General features: G+C 29.2%; 1 protein-coding gene across 1 annotated transcript in view; it reads left to right on the top strand.

Annotated features, from left to right (window-relative positions):
* Positions 1–21,594, top strand: part of unc80 (unc80, NALCN channel complex subunit) — a 242,538-nt gene that overhangs the window by 188,824 nt on the left and 32,120 nt on the right. The window contains exons 49-56 of the mRNA XM_075373197.1: positions 242–460; positions 3,646–3,800; positions 5,436–5,613; positions 6,335–6,487; positions 10,427–10,630; positions 10,800–10,916; positions 13,237–13,383; positions 16,886–17,009. Coding sequence (XP_075229312.1) covers positions 242–460; positions 3,646–3,800; positions 5,436–5,613; positions 6,335–6,487; positions 10,427–10,630; positions 10,800–10,916; positions 13,237–13,383; positions 16,886–17,009 — 1,297 coding nt within the window. The remainder of the gene's footprint in view (positions 1–241; positions 461–3,645; positions 3,801–5,435; positions 5,614–6,334; positions 6,488–10,426; positions 10,631–10,799; positions 10,917–13,236; positions 13,384–16,885; positions 17,010–21,594) is intronic.

The following is a 21,594-nucleotide window of genomic DNA, read 5'->3' on the forward strand; positions in this document are numbered from 1 at the left end:
TAATTTAAAGAAAAAAGCTTACAGTTATTAAAATCAAGTTTAAGATTGTGCACTTCTGTAGATACGTTGCAACCTACATCAGATTTAACTATTTCTGAACAAAAATGTTCAAATGATTCTAATTCTCGGTGATTAAAAAGTTGTTTGTAGGTTTGGACATTTTGTTTTGTAACATATTATTGTTATACATATTTTTGATAATATTTACTTATTTTATTGTTGCAATTTTTTCTTATTGCAGGTACCATCCAGTTGTTTGTTTCATTTATTGTTAAGTTTAGAAACTCCATCACCAGATCCACTAAATATAGGGGAGTTGGTTAGAGAAGAGAAACCATTACAGGCTATTGATTTTTGTTATCATGATGAAAGTGAAATGGTTGGTGTATTAGATTGTATATCACTTTGTGTTATGGTTGTAGCTTACGCAGCCGATTCAATAAGAGGGCATCAAATGCTGGTAAATTATTATTAATTTAAGTTGAGAAATATTAAAATAAGATTAGCTTTACTTATACATTGAAAACGTAACATTATTCATACAAGTGTTTTTAATTATATTGTTTCACGCAGGCTACCCAACCGTACAGGTAATTTATCCATAAAACAAAATTACATTGAGATTCAAATCCAATAACCTGATACTGAATATTAACTCTAATGATACCAGGATTGGATACGAGCCATAGTCTTTCAACATCACAGGATAGCATTGATGGAAGTGGAATTGGAGAATTCTCATTTTGTTATCTCTATATCTACATGCACATTGTTAGACCACTTTTCTACATCAGAGTAGTTATAACATCAGAAGCAGTAACTACATACTAGTTTTAATAGTGACTTTAAAAAAATATTTAATGAAAATTGATAGGCAAAAAAGGCATTTTGAAAAATATATTCCCAGATTTAAACAAGAAAGTATGTGCATTAATGCTTTAAAAATGGAGAAGAGCCATGTTTAGCAAAATTTTCTGTTAAAAAGTTGCTATTAAAAAATTAAAAATTATACAACAATTGTAAAATAAAAATTACTTGGGTAATAATTTTTTTATTAATGACAGAAATACAATAAATTATTTGAAAAATTATTTCAAAGTTTGCTATAAAATAACAACAGCTGATCAACAATGTGCAATACTATTAGTGTTTAGATCATTCTGTAAGGTACATTAAATATATCGGGTACTATAAACTGAGCTTAATTTTAATAAATGTTATTTACATCAATTTTCTCAGAATTAAATTTTCTATAAAGTTAACTAGAAATTTTTATTTGTTATTGGTAAATTAACAAAGTTATTTTATTCCAATCCTAAAAAAGTTATTTTCTGACAAAAAATCTTTGTGTTTTACCCTTTTTTTCTTAAAACCTAAATGAGATAGAGGTCTAGAACAACTTTTATTCAATTTCTTAGATCAAAAACCATAAGGAAGCGTCAAGTTTACTCATTGCTTTTACCCCAAGAATTTTAATTTGGTTTTTTCACAGAGGGAGCAGAAAGCTCCCTGTTTACCCCTGCTAAAATGTTTAATGAGCTGAAACTTTCTAAAGAACTGTTGTCTGACTTATGTTTATATAAACTTTTTTTTTAATATTTTTGGCTACAGAATTATCACTTGAGAGATTGCCGTGCAGTTTGGAATCACCTTTGTATTTATATATAATTTTTTTTTTTATATTGACAGTTGTGATCATTAATTTTTAAGAATTAGCAATTGGGAGCAGTATGCAATGAATTGCAGCCAGCATTTTTAACTTTAGTAATCGATGATCTATTGGTTTATTTAAACATGGCATTTTACCTTAATTTTTTACATATCTTTCAGTTTTCTGAATGTTATTCCATGAAATGTTCAAGTTTTGAAGACACATAAGATTGTAAAGGATGTAGGCAGACTGAGTTATAAAAATATTATATTAATGTCAGAGTTGGCATTTTTTATATAACTGTGTTAGTGATAGATAGTTCATCTCTCTCTGAATCCTATCATATTGCTGATAAATTAAAAAGCCCTAAGTGTTTGTTAATTTTTTCTGGTGATGAATTTTGATAAGTAAATTAAATTTATCAGTCAGGCATGGATTGTTCACGTATGGTCGTGGTAATTTTCAGTTAATTAAAAAATTTTTTATAACTACTGCAAAAGTAATTTATGAATATTACTTCAAATTTTTCCCTAATATATTTATTTTGAAATGATATTAATTCTGTTTGCAAACATTGTGTCACAAAGGAGTTATAAAAAAAATATATAAAGCATTGTAAAAATATTTATAGTAATAATTATGATTGCAATTTTTAGCTAAAAAATGACCCATCTTTTCCCCCATTAATAATAACCTAAAAATTCAATATAATCAAAACTTGTTAACCTGCAATATTTTTCAGATATTCTGTATGAAAATTTATGGTATGGGAAACTTGTAAATAAGTTGATATCAATTAGTTACATAGCCGCGAAAAAAGATAACCAGTATACATGAAGTATCTCTATGTAAAAACTAGTTGTAACAAAGTTAAAACAAGAGTCATTTAAAATAATTTTGTAAAATATGATTAATAATTTTATTATTTTTTTACATACTAAGAATATCTTAGTATAGTATAATTCTTACATGCTAAGAATATTATATCACTACTTCAATCAAGACTGAAGTATGAATCTATAGTAACCCATTCTATTTACAAAAAGTACCAGAAAGATAGCAATGGTGGATTGTGCCCAACAAAATCAAGTTAAACCCATCACTGATACCAATGTAAAAGAAGACTCGAATTCTTTGGACACATCATGAGGATGCAAGATTCGAGACTTCTGAAACAGCTTGTATAGTACAATCTCAACTTGAAAACACCATGACAAGATTCAGGTGGCTAAGAGAAGTAAAGAGATCTGAAGAAAACTGACTTTACACTAGAAGACACCACAGACAAGATAGAAATAAATGAAAAGATCAAGTACAAAAAAGTTTGCTTCACATTCACAAGAAATAAACTCACAGTATGAACATTTTCAACACCAGAAAGGGCACAGAGATCAGAACATATGAAAAAGTATTGGGAGGGTCGCAAGGTCCAAATAGTCCCTTAGTGTTTTTAATATGAGTAAACGTCATTTAAAAAAGCAAATTAAAAAACTAATTTTAGTAAAGTGAAATTTTTTTATCTATGATAGCTCAAATTTGGAATATCCAAAAGCAATATTTAAATTCTATGTAAAGTTAATTAGAAAGGAAAAAATTACATAACTGCAATGGAGAAATTCTATAATTGTAAAAAAAATGTATAAAACATATCAAAGAGGAAATTGAATTTTTAGAAGGTAAATTGTGCCATTATTGTTGGTTTTTTAATGAACTAAAGTTTCAATAATTAGACTGCATTACAGCTGTAATAGTAACAGTGTGTCACCATTGTAGTGGGTTTAAATTCTGCTCTCTGACACTGAAAAAAGCCTCAGGTATTGTACTAATTGTAATCAAATGCTGCACGATGCAATTCTCAGAATTATTTATTAATGTATGTGTTACCCACCATTATTATTTATACAAAAAATTATTTTCATATGGTTTACTATGATTATTGATTATATTTCAATTAATCAATATCACCCATGATTGTTGCGTTTATTTGTTTTTAGATTATTCTTGAAGCAATTGTTCCATGTTATTTGCAACAAATACAGCTTCCTAGTTACAGGAAGTTATTGCAAGAGGGGAGATCTGAAAGAGAAATTATCAGTCAACTAGCTGTTGCGATAAAAACACTTGTGAATAACTGTGAAGCCCTTTCCAAGTACGTAATAATTTAATTACTTATCTTAAGCAAATATACATATGTGCCCATAAATAATCCCAGACAGTTTGATTTACTGTATTATTTTTATAAAATTGAATTTATACTTCATTTCTTGTATTATTTTGTTTGGGTCATATAGAACATTTTAAAGTACGGTTTTCAAAGGTAGTGATCATCTGTGTAAGAAAACCATACTCTCTTACCTACTGATAATTTGCTTCTTCTATAATCATGTAAAGATTTGATTTATACATTTAATGTAAATGTTATTAACACTGTACTTTACCATTTATGTGAAACTTATACAATTGTTTAGAAAGCTGTAAGTAGTTAACACTTATTTTAAAATATGCTGATAGCATAAATATTCTAAATTAAATGTTTTAAATTTTGTCATAACTCAGATCAATGACAATGTTTGTCTTTACTTAGATCAAGGACAAAATTTGAATGCTATTGATTTTTTTTAACTTATTACAGTAAGCAATAAAAAAATTTAATTACTGTATTTCATTTAAGAGTTGAGCTTATTGATGGGAGTAAAATTAATTTTAGAAATGGCAGCCTAAATATTCTTAAATTTACAACTTTTGAATACATTATAACTATACTATATTTTATTATTATATTTTTATTTATTCATTCACAAAGTAACTACAGGATGGTACCCAATTTCAGTAAACATAGGTTTTTAGATGGTAAGTGAATTTTCTAGTGTATGAGAAAAAACAGAGATGATTGATTCCACTCTGTCAGGAATTCAGTCATAATTACCATTATATATTGTTCTTCCATTGAGTAAAGAAGTTTATTAGATTATTTTCTAGTATTTTGTTGTAGCCAAGAATATTCAGTCATTTCTTCTGTGGGTGCACTGACTTGCAATGAAAAATATTTCTTAATCATCATAGATGTGTAGATATGAAATACGTAATTTGAACTTAAGTGGAAACAGTCTACAAACAATTGCATCAATCTCTTTCATATAACATATCAAATTGTTTAAATAAAACATGAAGATCGTTTTCCAGTTTAAGTCATAGTGACTATTTTGTTTCTCAAACTTATTGCAAAGACCAAAACCGTTTTTATTTTTGAGAACGTGTACATTTTTGGGAGGGTCCTAGCTTATGTCTGGTTACCTCTGTCATTTGGCTATAGTACCTATTCAGCAGTCAGTGCAAATTGATTGAAAGCAAAATTTCATTTATCTATCTTGAAATTAAGATCTGTTCTTTTAAACTTGTCTATTGTAGTTGTCAATTTTGTTACGTTTATATTAACGTTTTTATAATGTACTCTTGATAACATATGAAGGATTGTGTCCTTGCTATCACATTAAAAATTACTGTACTGGTATGTAGTGCATAGCAAAAATTAAAATTGTCTTAATTTTGTTCATAAGTATTGTATAATTTTCATATTTTACTTTGAACTTTATAACATCTTGAGAAATGGAATTATTTGAGAAGTTATTATCAAGTTCATGAATATGTGTTACTGGAATATGATTCTATGCTACTAATTTAGATTGTTTTATGAAAGACATTAAAGTATTATTTGTGCTATTTAATCCTTATAAACATTCAAAATATTATGATATCTATTTTTTTTTTTTATGATTAATTCTAGGAATTATAATGGGCCACAAAAATCTAGCCCTGAACATAAAGGGTCCAGTCAACGAAATTATAACAGCCGTGGCCCATATTCACCTGGCCTTGATTATGAAGATGAATCTCATTCTAAATACCTGAGTGAACGTAGTCGAACGAAAATTCATTATGAGAGAGATATGGAAGACTTAGAGGTAAAGGTTATATTTTTTTCTGGATTTGTTTGTATATGACATTGTGTATGCAAATCCAATTTTTCAGTATGATATATTATAAACATTTACTTTTTCTGTTTCAGAATATAAATCAATACATTAATTAAATATGTTTGTTAATTTAATAGTCAGACTATTAAATCTATAATTAACTTTTGAACTATTAGCAAATAGATATAAGTAAGAATTATCTTCTGTTTTTTTGTTAATAACAAAAGACGTATTGATCCAAGAGATTGAATTACCAGTTGGAATAGTATTTGATATATGGATCAACTGTTGATAGTTATTGATGATAGTTTCTCTGCATTTGTAGTTTTAATCTTTTTTTAAATTTTTCCATTCAGTTTGATGTGTGTGTTTCTTGGTGGTAAATTTTAGTTAGTCCTGTAATTTTTAATTACCAATATAAAGTGATAGTTAAAAAGTTGTTTCTTAAATTTACTTAATATAGGAGGTAGATAAAATAATTATTTATATGTAAAGAAAGGGCAGTTGAGCATGAATAAGTCAGTCAGAGTACGTAGATTGTATTAAAGGTAACTGAGAGGTAAAGATACAAAGGCATTGAAAAACTTTTACTAATCTCATGAGTTCTACATGTGTATTATGTTAAAATGTGTTTAGTACTTGAACATTTTATTTTATATGTAAGGCTATTTTTTTTTTATTTTTTATTTTTTTTTTTTTTTTACCAAAGGTGCTAAGAAATGAATTCAGAAGACCTAGAGATATTTTGTTATCATTAGTAGCTGATTTTATGACTAAAACTACTACACGCCTAGTGGAACTTAATAAAAAATTTCCTCAAGATTGTAAACCAGTGGAACTTCTTGATTTACGATCACATATTGTAAGTGATTTGCCTTTATTCATACATTTTTAAAATAATTTTACTGAGTAGTCTTACAGATTGAGTACTTATTTATTTGCAAGCATCACTGTTGTACATATTTATTGTTGGCAAAAGTTTATTTTAAATTGGCTCATCTGTTGATTTCTAAATATTTTATATTTTCTGTTGAATCAACATTGGTTACAAAGGGAACTATGCTCCTCCTATTGGATCTAAGAAAATGGAAACATTGCCTTATTCTTTCATGTGAAATTTTTTTTTAACCTAGGATTCACTACTTTTGATAAAGTAGAAAATGATTGGCTGTTGGCTATTGCATATGTCTCCTTCTTTATCTTCTTTGTGAATTCAACTTTTTTTTAATTGAAAAAATCAAATGACTATTTTTCTATAGTTCTACATGTTGACAACATCATAAATATCAAACATTCTGAATTTTTGAAACATAACAAAACATAAAATAGAACATAGCAAAATCGTATACCATACAAGAACCCTAATACCATAACAAAACAACAAATAGAAAACCCAAGTGGGACCCTAGACTAAACACCTTCAGCAATCCTTTCTTTTACAAGAAATCCCATACATTCTTCAATGATAGTCCATTCGGGCTGGTTTTTCCAATTTTAACAGAGATCCAATGTCGACCCGATAACATCAAGCTGACAAATCACCTCCGAACGCTTCATATCATGCCACAAACATTCGTAGAAAACATGATGTGGAGTACATCCAGTACTCCACATTGTGGACATAACCCGGAATCAACCAGGCTGAATTGAGCCAATCTGCCCCTAAAGGTGCTGTGCCCTGAAAGAAATTGCATCACATATTTATTTAGTCATACCCAAGATGCGCCTCACAAACCAATAACATCAGGGAATAGATCATGAGTATAATGCCCATTAATTGTCCCATCTTGCCTGCCATAAAGCACAGCCCTGTTGCTCAATATTCCATACTTTTTCTGAAGCCAACTCCTGACTTCTTAGCTGTTGCCTCTCTGATGCTAGTAGATCAATTGGCTTCACTCTGGCAATCACCAAGATTGCCTCACGTGAAATCGTACATATCCTCCAATCACTGTTAACAGCAAGAGGCGTTGGGCCCTCAATAATATATTCTGATAATTTAAATTTCATCTTATCCACGATAATGTATACACAGATTTCAAGGAGAAAAATCTTCTATAGACATGAAAAACTCATAATCCAAATGAGATGATAGCAATTTGCAGTTTTTATTAGCCAAAGGAAATATATCAATTAATCCACCTGCTCTAGTGGTAACATAGACCTGAAATAGTAATCTTCTGTTATGAGATTTCCAATATTTGTTTTGGCTGTTTCTGTTGCTTTATTATTTTAGTGTGATGTATTTATGTATATAGTTCAGTGGCTAATACAAATGTGATATTTAAAATCTTTATAATTGTGACTCTGAATTTACATCATGTATTAGTAAAACCACAGTTTTTGAGGGATTCTGCTCTATGGGCAATACCAGTAAAATTACTAAGCCTCCAGACCTCATCAAATTTCAATTAATCCAGTTCCTATGGGTTATTTTTTTTTTTCATTTTGTTAAACTTCCCCCAAGAATTATGACAATATACGAATGATTGCATTTTTTAGTTACTTCAGTGTTTATGAAAAAATGTAAAAGAAAGTTTCTAAATACTTGAAATTTTGCTTCCAGAAGATTTTTTCACAGCCATTGCAGCCCCATCATTAGTGTTGTTGCAGGTCATTCTGTTAGTATTTGAAGTTGTTTTAAAATATCTTCAGTATTTTGTCAAATTTTGTGTTTGATTTATATCACTTTTGTTTTTTGATGTATTTATATTTTTTGTTGAATTTAATGCATTCATAAATTTCATGTTGCTTGAGCATATTTGCATTTCATTTCAGATTTTGATTCTGTTGTGTATAGATTTGAATCTGTTCTATATATCAAGGGGTGAATGTGGATATCATATAAATGCATATAATCTGATGAAAGAAAAGGATGAAATGCTTGAACAATCTCACTCAGGTCTGAATTTGAAACCATTGATCTAAAAACACACTAAAGCAGTTTGCTAACCATCCATGATATATATCATGTACAACAGCACTACCAGTAAAATCATTGGTAAAGAAGTTACTTAATGGCTCCAGAAAAAAATATTTTCCTGAAGCACAGTTCATGAATTTGAAAAAAAAAAAGTTAAAAGTGCATTTTGTTCTGCTAATTAATGAATATATAAAAACTGCCTTACCTCACCAGGACATCTATCTTTCCCTAAAACAGACTATGAATATGACTGACTGGGTGAATTCCCAGTTTTAGCTATTTAAGACATTTTTTTAGGTTTTGATAGGATTTATATTTTTTATATATATAATTTCCTTGAAGTACAAGAACTCTTCTTTTAAGTAAAAAATTCTGTAACCTGACATTTACTGTATTGTCATCATCATCATCTGGTGTTCTGCCCAGTGGCAGGTCTCTTAAGACACCATTGTATCCACTTTTGTCCCAAGCTTTCCCCCTCATCCCCTTGTAGTTTACAATCTTAATTTCATTTGTTAACTTTATCCTTCTTTCTCAATTTCTACTGACCCTTCCAAAGCAGTTGTCAAAATTCCACTTTCTCTAACATGTCCTAACTAGTTTCCTTTTCTTTTATGTACTCCCCGAAAAAGTGCTCTTTCTTCTTTAATCCTGTTCATTATTCCTCATTCTACACTTCTCCATATCCCCATCTCAAAGGCCTAAATTCATACCCTCTGCTTCTTCCTTATTATCTATGCTTACTTTCATTCTACAAGACATTTTATACATAGTATTTAGCTAACCTCTTCTGTAACATTATGTTCTTCTGTAACATTATGCTACATAATATCCTCTTCTTATTGAAGGCTTCCTTTGCCATCATTATCCTTTGTTCTTTATTCAGATCTCTTTGTTGTTTACTTCCATTGCTTTAGTTTTTCCTGTATTTATTTTTATTCCATATTCATTCATTCCTTCCTCCAGGGCTGTTAACAATCTTTGAAGTTATGTCTGCCATCAAACCTTATGCAAATTATTTTTCTTCCTATATTTATTCCTTCTGATATAGTCCTTGTCATATCTTCCAATATAAATGTTGAACAGTGTTAGTGAGAGGCAGCAGTCTAACATCTTGATTTAGACCCAGCTTCAGTCATATTCTTATTTACTTTCATTTCTGCTATTTGTCTCATGTATAATTCTTTAATTAACCTTCTGTTTTTCCATTCTATTTTTTTTCTTTTTAAGAACTCCATCATTTTCTTCCATTTGGATCTATTAAATGTATTATTTATATATATATATATATATATATATATATATATATATATATATATATATATATATATGTATAATATATAATAATATAATATATATAATATACATATATATTGAAGATATAGAAAAAAAAGGCGAATATGATATGATGTAAAGGAAGGCAAAGAAAATTGCATGGGATAAATGGAAAGGGGATGATAAAATGAGAGAAATTATGGATAAGGATGGTAAAGTGCTAGCTGAGGAGAAAGAAATAAGAGAAAGATGGAAGAAATACGTGGAAGACCTGTATATAATAGGAGAGAAATCTGAGGAACTAAACACGGAAAGGGAACAGAAGACAGCTGAAGAGCATAAAGGACTATCAATATTAAAATACCAACATTGCTGCTGTTTGGTATTAAATACCAAACAGCAGCAATGAAAGTAAATAAGAATATGACTGAAGCTGGGTGGGTATAATGTATTCTTCCTTTAACCATGTTTCCCCATACATTGTGCATGCCTTAGAAGATTTTAACCAGATCATGATTTATTTTTTAGTTCTTTAAGATATTTAGTCTCTATAAAATGTAGGTTATTTACAGGTCTTCTATGTGTTAATTTGTATTTTTTTAGAGGCTGGCTGATGTAGCTCATAGTTTGTTAAAAGTATCAGCATATGATCCTGATACAATGTCTTGTAAAGGGTTACAGAGATATATGACACAACTTTTACCATCCACTGATTGGTCTAATGAAGCTCTAAGGCCATCACTTATAATGATATTAAGAAGACTGGACAAAACATTTAATAAAATCTATAAGAAACCTTCTATACGGGTAATACATTGTGATTTTTTATTTTTATATACTTACTCTTGTTGGCTTTGCTTATATGTGAAAGTAGCAATAGTTCTTAGATATGTATCACTTGGTTATGATCTTTTTGAAAAGATTATTTTATTTAAGTTAAATAAAATGCTAATTAATTTTATGTTTTATACTTTAGAAACATACAGATTGGGAAGCTGCTAGTGGTTTGATAAGAGGAGTTTATGAAACATTATCAAGATACCCTTATGTCGTACATATGCAGCATTTAAAGACACTAGTAACAACCTGTCAGGTAATAAAATATTTCATCTTGTTATATTCTCATAAATGTTTATAAAATCATCAAATTTCTTTATTAGAATTTAATTTATGTAAACAGGACAGTATTAGGCTATAATGCAGAATAAAGTGAATTCACATCATTTATGTGCAGTCCTGTTAGATGTTATGTGTTTAGGAAGTATGGAGTATTAAGTTTCTCTGTTGTTTGTGGTTTTGCTTATTTAAAATTTTCTAGTTTAATGGAAACTATCTTGGTATAATATTTTGTGTGCTGATATAAATGCACACTAGTTAAAAGTTTTAAAATTGTGTTATTATTTATGTTGATGATAAATTGTAGATAACTCATTCCTCTTTTGATCATTTAATATATTCTCTGTTAACTGAAATGATCTTTTTTTTTTTTTGTTTACTGAATGATAGAAAGGAATTTATTGGGAAAATCTTTTATAAATTTGTATCAATTGGGATACCTCAAAAAAATTAACCTCATCATATGCATTTTCCATTTTAAAAGTAAAAAATAACGTAAATAGTGATAGAAAAATAAGTTAAGTCAGAATATTAATGAAAGTATTGATAATGTTTCCTTTTTTTATACTGGTATTTATCAATTTTTCTGCCATAGTTAGGAAGGATTTAGCAAGATTTTTATGACCAGATGCCCTTCCTGATACTAATTTACCAGCTTTCATTAAGGCTAACAGCAGTTAAAAAACAAACAATTAAAACAGAACGTAGGATTATCAGAACCTACATAAACAAAAATTATAAAAAAGGCGGGTGGAGTTTTGTGAATCGCTACTAATGAAACGGTTTATAAGAATATTACAGAACCAATTATCAGTTTGATAAAAAAACTTAGAATTTCCCACTTTCACATTATGAGAATGCCAGAAAATTGGTTATTAAAACAACTTGTAACCAAAGCGCTTGGTTTGAAATCTGGCAGAAGATATATTACAGAAATTAAAAAAGATCTAGAAGAGACTGGACTAAAAATCAAAGACGCAACAGATAAATAAAAAATTAGAGAGATTTTATACACCAAATATTTTAACATGGACAAAGTATCCAAAAATTTGAGGATTACAGATGAGCAAAGAAGAACAAGATCCAAGAATATGAAGAAATATGGGCTTCGAGCTAACAAAGTCCAAAGAAAAAAAACCAAAAATTGACAAAAGTGATCCTACTTGGTCAAATTAGAAAAAAATTTTTTTTAAAACTTACACATCTTCTGGCCATCATTAACTGGTGTTGTTGTTTACACACTACTGTTAATCACAACCACCAACTTTACTCCTAAGAATTTAAATTTGGGTCCCAAAAATTACATTGCATTAGGGCTTCTTTTTATTGGAAGAGCTGAAATCTGGGTGAAATCTTTCACTAGCCGTGACTCGAAAACAAGCATTTCCAGACCTATGTTTATACAAACTTTTTTCATTATTTTTACCAGTAAAACATGCCCTGAAAATTTCTCCATTTCTTTTTGTTTTTGAGATATCTGCAGCTGTTCATTTAATATATTGTTATGTGTAACAGCACATTAACTGATGAATTTTTTTTTGTTAGGAGTAATAAAAAAAAATACACTATATTAACATGCATAAACAAAATCTTGGAGAATATAGCATTTAGCTACCAAATTAAAAAAAAAATATATGGATGCAATGCAGTCTTCTATTCAAAAAACAAAACAAAGGTAATCACCAAACACAGTGCCCCTGGAATATGTTGGCTAATCTGTGCTGATTACATAATGTTTTACATTTGTCAATCAGGATGCAGTTTCCAATAAAGATACAATGAACATTTAATAGCCCGACATAACAACTTAAGAATCACATACTTTAGTATTACAAAATATATTAATAAAGAGAAACTCAACAATAACAGTATACGAAATGAACAGAAGGCATAATTTATATCATTTATACTTTTCTACCACCCTCTTAATAACTGTTTGCCTAATTCAAACAAATTTATCTGCAGTAACATCAGCTGATGCAAATGTCAAAATCACAGCAACAATTTAGTAACAGCATTTTACTAAAAAATTTTTTTCAGTTTATCAACCAAAGTTTAATATTTAATTAAATTATTTATATTTCCTTTTCAAAATTGTTAACAGATTTATTGTTAAAAAATTAAAAATTCTGCACAAAAACTTTGAATGGGACCAAATGCACAAAATTATATATCGTAGCCTAAATAGTAATTTATATCAAATAAATACAACATCCTAAACATAATGTTTTTCAAATCTCTCGCTCTTTTATTTAATTATGATTAATTTTATGTCTTCCAACAATTAAACTGTATAGGCAATAGTTGTTGGAGAGTCTAGCAGTTGTTCTGTGATTGGTGAAAGTTTGTCATCAGCTACTAGTGCCCTCCTGAGTCAAGTTCCACCGCAACACTTCTGTTCAACTGTTGTTAGACTTATTGCATTACAAATATTGGCTGTTGGAGTAAGTATTACAACTGCAGTTTTATTTTTTAATTTTAAATTTATTTATTTATATATATTTTCTTTTTAATTGGAAGACAGCTAATTCAAATTATTATTACTTTGATTCCATTAAAATTAAAATCATATTGCTTAAAAGAGTCAACATAAGAATTAGAATTTTACTGTGTTCTGAAATGTTCATTGTTGTTTATATCAGTCTGAAGACAAAGAAGTTTATATATTTTACTTCTTATTACACATATAAAGAAAATATTAATTTCCTGATAAATTAATCTCTATTAATTAACATTCTATTGAATTTGGGCGTTTGCTGTTAACCCTTATTCTAGCAACTTACATCCCTGTAGTGTATCATTGATTTTACATAGGTTTTAGATATATACATGTATATATATTATTAATTTATTTAAATTAAATTTTTTGTTGTCCATATCATCTCTGTACGTAAAATCTAGCTAATTATATAATATAAAACTTATTTAGCTACTTCACAAAGTACAGAATTAACATTCTTAACTTACTTTTTTTTTTCATTAAACCGCTTTCAGGCATAAGCCCATCTTCAGTAATGTTTTTTTTTTTAAATTTTACTTTCTTTTTTTTAATTTAAAATGTTGTATTAAAATTTCCTTTAACATGCTATCTATATGTTAATACAGTACTGTACTAATGTATAATATGTACAGTAATATAACGTTAATAAGTACTGTACTTGAATATAGTACTGCATAAACATATAGATAGCATGTTAAAGGAAATTTTAGAATTATAATATTTTAAATTTAAAATAAAATTTTTTTTTTTACTGTCAACAAATATTTGTTATATAAATTCTAACGTACCATGTTATTTATTGTGTAATGTAAAAAATTTAAATTTAAAAAAACATTGCTGAAGATGAGCTTGTGACTGAAAGCGGTTCAATGACAAAAGAAGTAAGTTAAGGTGGAACCACCATCAGGTATTACTTCAGAGGACGAGTGGGGGTGATATGTATAAATGTAAATGAAGTGTAGTCTTGTACAGTCTCAGGTTGACCATTTCCGAGATGTGTGGTTAATTGAAACCCAACCACCAAAGAACACCAGTATTTAGTATTTAAATCCTTATAAAAGTAACTGTCTTTACTAGGGTTTGAACCTTAGAACTCTTGACTTCTAAATCAGCTGATTTGCAGTGATGAGTTCTTCAAACCCACTGCATAAAATTCTGCCACCTAAGATTTTAACCACTTTTGCATCAAGATTTTCAACTCTTCGCTTTCCTCATATCGTTGAGATGCAAGTCAGTTTTTTAGGTATAGGAAGAGATGGTAGAGACTAGGCACAAGATCAGGACTGTAACAGGGATGTTCAAAATCTCCCATTCAAATCTTTGAGTTGTTCTGTTGTGCACATAGTCATGTGTAGACATAGATTATTATGAAGAAGAATAATTCCTGATTTCAGCATTCCATGTTGTCAGTTTTGAATGGCATGATGCAGTTTAGAAAGTGTATCACAATACACAATACAGATTTGTGATGCGATGCATGTTCCAGGTTCCATGAAATCAATCAAAAACACAGCAGATACCGTTGCTATAATTTTTCCTTGAGACTGGGCTTATTTGAATTTTTTCAGTTTCGGTAAACTGGAATGACGTCCTAAATGGATTTTTGTTTGTCTCAGCATTAACATACAAATCCACATTTCATCACGAGTGATATGGGAAAACATTTGTCTCCCTCATGGCTAACCCAGTTAAGAAATCACATGTAGATGTCGTTCTGTGATCTTTGTGAACACTTATTAACACTTTCAGCTCCCGTCGTGCACACAAATTACGATAGCCTTGTCAATCATGATTCTTAACAATGATGTCTTTGAAACTTCTGGAAATTCTAGAGAAAGATTGCTAATTATAAAGCAATGATTTTATTTCAATTTTGCATTCACACGTTCAACAAGGTCGTCAGTCCAGAAAATAGGCCTACCACTTCTCTGTTCATTATGAAATTTGAAAGGCCTTCCTTTAACTCACAACAACAGTGCCTCACTTTTCCTTCACTCATTATGTTTCCATACGTTTCACACAATTGGCAGTGAATTTCAGTAGCATTATGTCCTCTGGTATTTAGAAATCTAATCACTGATCGAACTTCACAATTGGCAGGATTTGTTATTACTACACTCATTTTAACACACTGTCTTGCAAAGATAATTAACAATGAACTGACAACAATGTGGGGGTTACATGCACCCAGCAGACCAGTGTTACAGCTACTGCACATGTACAGTAGCCAATCAGTGTTGCCAGCCACTATCTCTAACTTATTCGTTCTTACTTTTGAAGCACACCATGCATATATTGGTTTATTTTACATTTATAAACATGTGTGTTTTCAAAAATTATATACACTGTATCAAATAAATTATTTTACAACAAATATTGAAATCCACCAGATACAGTTCAAACAAAAAGTAAGAAGACTTGCCTGTCTGTATAGCACTTTCAGAGTATTACTTCATCATCAGCAGACAATGTTTATAAATTGCACAATTTAATAAATTAAAATATATAATTAAAAATATAGTTAAAATTTTATATGGTAAGATAATGAATGGTTCATTATCTTACCATGGTAAATATAAGAAGTTTTAACTATGACACTAGTATTTACATACTAAATGATTTTTTAATTTTTAACTATATATTTTAATTTATAAAATTTGTCTGCTGATGATGAGAGTAATACTCCAAAAGTGCAATAGATAGATGAGTGTTTTTTTTTAATTTAAACTGTATCTGATAGATTTAAATATTTGTTTTAAAATAATAAACACCTGTTAGTATAAAATAAACTAATGAAATTTGTTTATAAAGTAAGTACAAGTGATGTTGCATCATAGAAAGTAATACTACTGTCTCATGGGCAGAATTAAGATCACATAGAACAAATCTAACCCAAGCTAAGACTAATTTCTATGTGCATTAAATATATTTTATCATTATATATATTTGTATCCAGTTTATCAGTGTAATTATGAACACAAAGGATGGTTTAACCTTCAGAAATATTTAGCTACTATTCTCATGTTTCACAAAGCATTGCCAGTGTTCCCCAAAGGTATACACTACCTGAATGTAATTGGTTACAAAGAGATGTACACTCTCTGCGCTACTGGCAAACTATCTTTGGCTTTACAGTGAATGAGCTATGACAATTTTTTGCAGTTGGTATAACATACATCCATAAAGTACTCGCTTATTACATGTAGTTTATTTATATGAGTTCATAATCTTTTTATTTAAAAATGTAGGTTTTTTTATTTTGGATTGCACAAGAATCTTCTTTCGAAATGTGTAATCATATCAGTCATTTATACAAAAAACAGTTATTGTTAAATTTTAAATGTAATGATGATTAAACATTAGTTTATCAAACATATCATTATGAAATAATTACATTTTTGACCTTCTGTTTATATAAAGTACTGTGATTTTTATCGCTGCTGAAGGAGTCGTATACTTTAGAACATGTTTGTGGTGGTTCATCAGTTCTACCAACTCAAGATAAAACTGAAAGCTTATTGATGAATTTATTAATGCCTCTTTGTTTACGAGTTGGAAGTGGAAGAAAAGGTCAGCATTATTACATTCATAAAAATTATAATATTATGAAGAAGATATGTGCAAAATTATGTAGTTATTTGTTTTATTTTATTTATCATAATTGTGAATTATTATAATTGTGAATTGTAAACGAATTTGTAATATTTACAATATAAAATTCAAGCCTGCTATACACATTGCTTTCATAATTTTTGCTACACCTTAACAGTAAATGTTAAGCTTTGGCTAAAGCAACTCTTGAGTATTTCAGATTGTTTGAATCACTGGTAACTTGCCAACCGATTTTAGATGATTAGTTACAAATTAATTTTTTGAAGATATTTTTTTATGTGTATTCACACATTTTAAAATATTTTTTTAACTCTACAGATTAGCTCTATGTCATTAGAATGATATTTGTTAAAATTATGATGTTTTGAAGGCTTACTGTTATTTTATTTTAGTTTAAAAAATGTTTTTGATTATTGGGATCTACATTATATACCTATAAATGTGTTATGATTATGTGAAGTTATAATGTAAAAAATCTTATTTATATTTAATAATTTTGTAAAAACAAAGAAGAATATTTTGTAAAATGATTTAGAAATTAGATTAATTCTTTAAAGGTGTTCAGACTGATAATTACATTTTTTATGTAATATGTATGTAATATTATTAAGACCAGCTCAGATGAAAAAGGTTAAAAAATATTATTATTATCAAGAAAATTTCAAAATATAATTATAATATCATATGAATTTAATTGTTTACTATTATGTTGTTAGCTATGATTTTGTTGTAGCTGAAATAGTTTCTTTAGTTATAACAAAAGAAGCATTTTTTCATATATAACAGTGTAGCAATGAACAGTGTAATTTGAGTAATAATAAGGATCAGATATGCAAGATGAGTATGGTATGAGCATTATCAGTAAACAAGATAAGCATTGCTTTATCTGTTTGTTAGCAGTAAAAGTGAGCTTCCTCTTGCTAAGTTTGTTGATGCAATGCTTTTCAAAGAAAGATAAATAGTTTGGTCATTTTATAGTGTTTTGTAAATATTTTTTATTTGTCACTGTTTATTATTACTATTTCTTTTTAATTAATTTATTCTTTCTACAGTATCTATTAATTATAGTTAATAATTATTAATAGTATGGCTAGTATTTAATAGTATGGTTAATAATTATAGTTTAATTTAACAATAAAAGTGGCCATCTAGATTTACATTTTATGTAAATTTTTTTTTTGAGTATAATGTTGTTTTCCAGTTTATTAAAATCATAATCGATTTTCGCTGGATTATCTAGAATATGTCCTAACTTGTACGATGCTTTCTTTGTTTACAAATGGATGTAGTTATAAATAACTAAATCCTATAAAGAGAAATACGGTTTGGTTTTAAACCATGATGCAGAATACATGGATTATTTCAGAATTAATAAATTTAAGTAATAGTTATTAAAGTTGGGGAAACTAGTTGGAAATGTTCTAAAACATTAAAATTATTCAAAAATATGAGAATGAGCATCAACATTTATAGGAATCTCAGAGTAGATAGTAGACATATACAATATATTCCTAGGTTCGTATGTGTTAATAGAGAAAGTGGGTATTTGATCGTAAACAGGATAATAGTAAGAATAATTTTCTAGTTCCCATCCACACTTAATGTAAATGTGTTACTGTAAATTGTCAAGGAAAGCGTGTTACCAAGCAGCACTATTACAAGTTGGCAAGGCATTGTCCAAACACCACTGAAAGTTAAATTGTCTATACTTAACCATTAACTATAGCTAGAACTTGTGGATTTTGACAATATTGTACTTAGATATAAATAAAATGATTGTTAAAAACTTGTATTCTCAACTAAAAAAAACAAAAACATATTGCAGGTGACAATGAAAGAGTCAACGAGTTATTAATTAGATGTGACTGGAGAAAAACTGATTCCCATCAGATCAATCATTGACTGTTAGAAGAACTATTAGAGATGGGAGGATGTAATAATCACCCCTCTTTTTTTTTGCCTAGTCCTCCAAATTTATTGGAGCAAAAAAGAAATTGAATTCTTCCTTTCTTTGTGCAAGATTGATAGATCAAGGACCACTTAAATTTTTATGCAGTTATATTACATTGTTGTTTCACTAATATGGAGTGCAACATTTTCTTTCAGTATGCCTCCACCTGAATGAGTACTATCCAGTTCATATTGGATTGATAGTAGTATTACATAGGAGTTAGACGATTCTGAAAGAATCTTAAGACTTGCAAGAAAAATTAAGCCAAAATACAATTCCTTCTCTATTGTGGATTTCATGTATATGTTCTACAAAACTTATTACTCTTCAATGCCCAAGTTTTAATTAATTAGGTAGCTAGTGTCTTTGATCACTAGCTATCATAGACATTTCCAGATTTTCATATGACATCAGATAAATCAAGTTTTTCCAGAGACTTACAACATTATTATAACTTCACTTTTAACTAAGAGTCTTCAGTAACTCTTAAATCTGTTATAAGCATGGTGTATTACAGATAATAAAACTGAAACTTTGATTTCTTCTAAGAATTTGACATTTTTATCTCTACTCATAAATTTAGTTAAAACTTCCAGTTGTAGGTTACTTGAAGCATTATCAGAAAAAAACTATTTCCGGGTGTACATGTAAAGATTTTCTGAATTTCTCCTCTGGATCAGCCTTCATTCCCTCTTTCATTGTATTCCCCATATTCCTAATCACAATATAACTTAATCAATACAATTAGCATTATGACCAGATTTCTTTGTCATTTATATCCTTCAACTTTCTCTTTTGTGTGTTTTTTTAAAAAATACTATGCGAGGAAAAGCTTTCTCAAGTTCTTCAGAAAAATGGAATATTCAGTTTTAAGACATAAAATGACCAATTTGATAATTTAGTTGCTATATATACGATACAGATACTTTTCTTTTGTAGTTACAATATGTGCCAAAATTTACAGTACTGGAGCTGTTATTTTATTTTATTTTTATTTCTGTAGTATAATGTTCAAAATCTACGCCACCATGTTGTAGGCACTGTTCATAAAGGTCACACAGATTTTCAAATATATTCTGGAACACAGGTTGCTCCAGATTCTTGAAAACTGAGAGAATCTTCTCTCATAATCCAGGCACAGTTCTGGGTGGATCTAAACACTTTCTCTTTTAACATTCCCCTTATGTAGGCATCAGGTAGTGTAAGATCAGGGGAATGTGATGGGTAGTTGAACTCAGTCCCATGGGAAATGATTCGTCCTGGAAAGGTTTCCTGCAGCATTGCTGAAGACTGTCAAGTGGTGCGGCTGGTCACCCCATCCTGTTGAAACCACTGTCTATCAATCCAAAGGTTCCTGCCATGACAAAACCTTAAATCCTGAATAAATGGCTTTTACTGATTTTACTGATATAGTGTGCTGACACTGCACACCATATTGTCACACACTCACCATGTAATGGTTTCTCAATGATAATGTCTGGCCTCTTGAAACCAAGGAAGTGTGTTGTTTGGCAATTGATGAAACTGTACAAGTGAATGTGACTTTTAATCGGAGATCCACACGTTGAGCAAGAAATCCGGATCCTTGTACACCATAGCCAAAAATCTTTCACAATACACATCCCTGGCATCCACATCTTGGTTCGTCAATTGTTGTCCAACCTGAATTCAGTACGAAAATCCACCAATGTCTTTAAACAATCACCAAAGCGACGTGTTGCTGATGTTCATTTTCAAGGACGTTCATTGAAGACTTCATTTAGGTGGTTCCAAAACCTGATCAAAGACAATCCATAATTCTCATTTGTGGACACAGTTACTGGCCTACCAGACCTTCCCTTCCATTGACACAATACACTACCAGTACGACAAAATTTCATAACGATAGACAGCATAAATGTGTTGCTCAATGTTGCCTTATTAAATTGTTCGCGATATTGTTCCACCACTAACTTCAAACTCGGTTTGCCTTGATTGCCATTTCTGTATGAGCGAAAATAATAGTCCAAAATGAAAACTTTTCCTCTGTCATGAGACCCATTTTCAACTCAACACAATGTTATTTGCACTTACAGCACAATGTTCTTTCACTTACGATGCAGTGTTCTTTGCACTACTAACAACACTTATTGCTAATGCAACAATACGCTGATGAACGGACATGCGTATGAGAACTATATGAAATCCAGTATTGTGTATTTTGGCGCATACGTTAACTATTTGTAAATTATTTTTCATTTCCTGTGGTCCAGTGTATTAATAATCTCCTAGTTTCTTTTATATAATTTTTATCTGACTTAAAATACTTCTAATAAGGTTTTTTTCAATATAATGTCTGTCATTTTAAATCTTCCTGCCAGTCTCATTAATAGTAATAATTATTGAACATAGAAATAATATGATTTTTTTTTTTAGAAAACTGGTTAATGATTTGGTTTTTTATTCACTCAATAAAACGCTTAAATGAGATAAGAGATGTGTTTTCATCTGTGCATTAAAAAAGAACAGCATTCTTCCTTCCCAAAAGGAAGTACATTTTAATAAAAAAATTGTTATATTTATTTTATAATAATTTTTATTACTAAAAAAATT

The sequence above is a fragment of the Lycorma delicatula genome, chromosome 8, assembly GCF_047948215.1.
Source record: "Lycorma delicatula isolate Av1 chromosome 8, ASM4794821v1, whole genome shotgun sequence".
Taxonomy (NCBI): domain Eukaryota; kingdom Metazoa; phylum Arthropoda; class Insecta; order Hemiptera; family Fulgoridae; genus Lycorma; species Lycorma delicatula.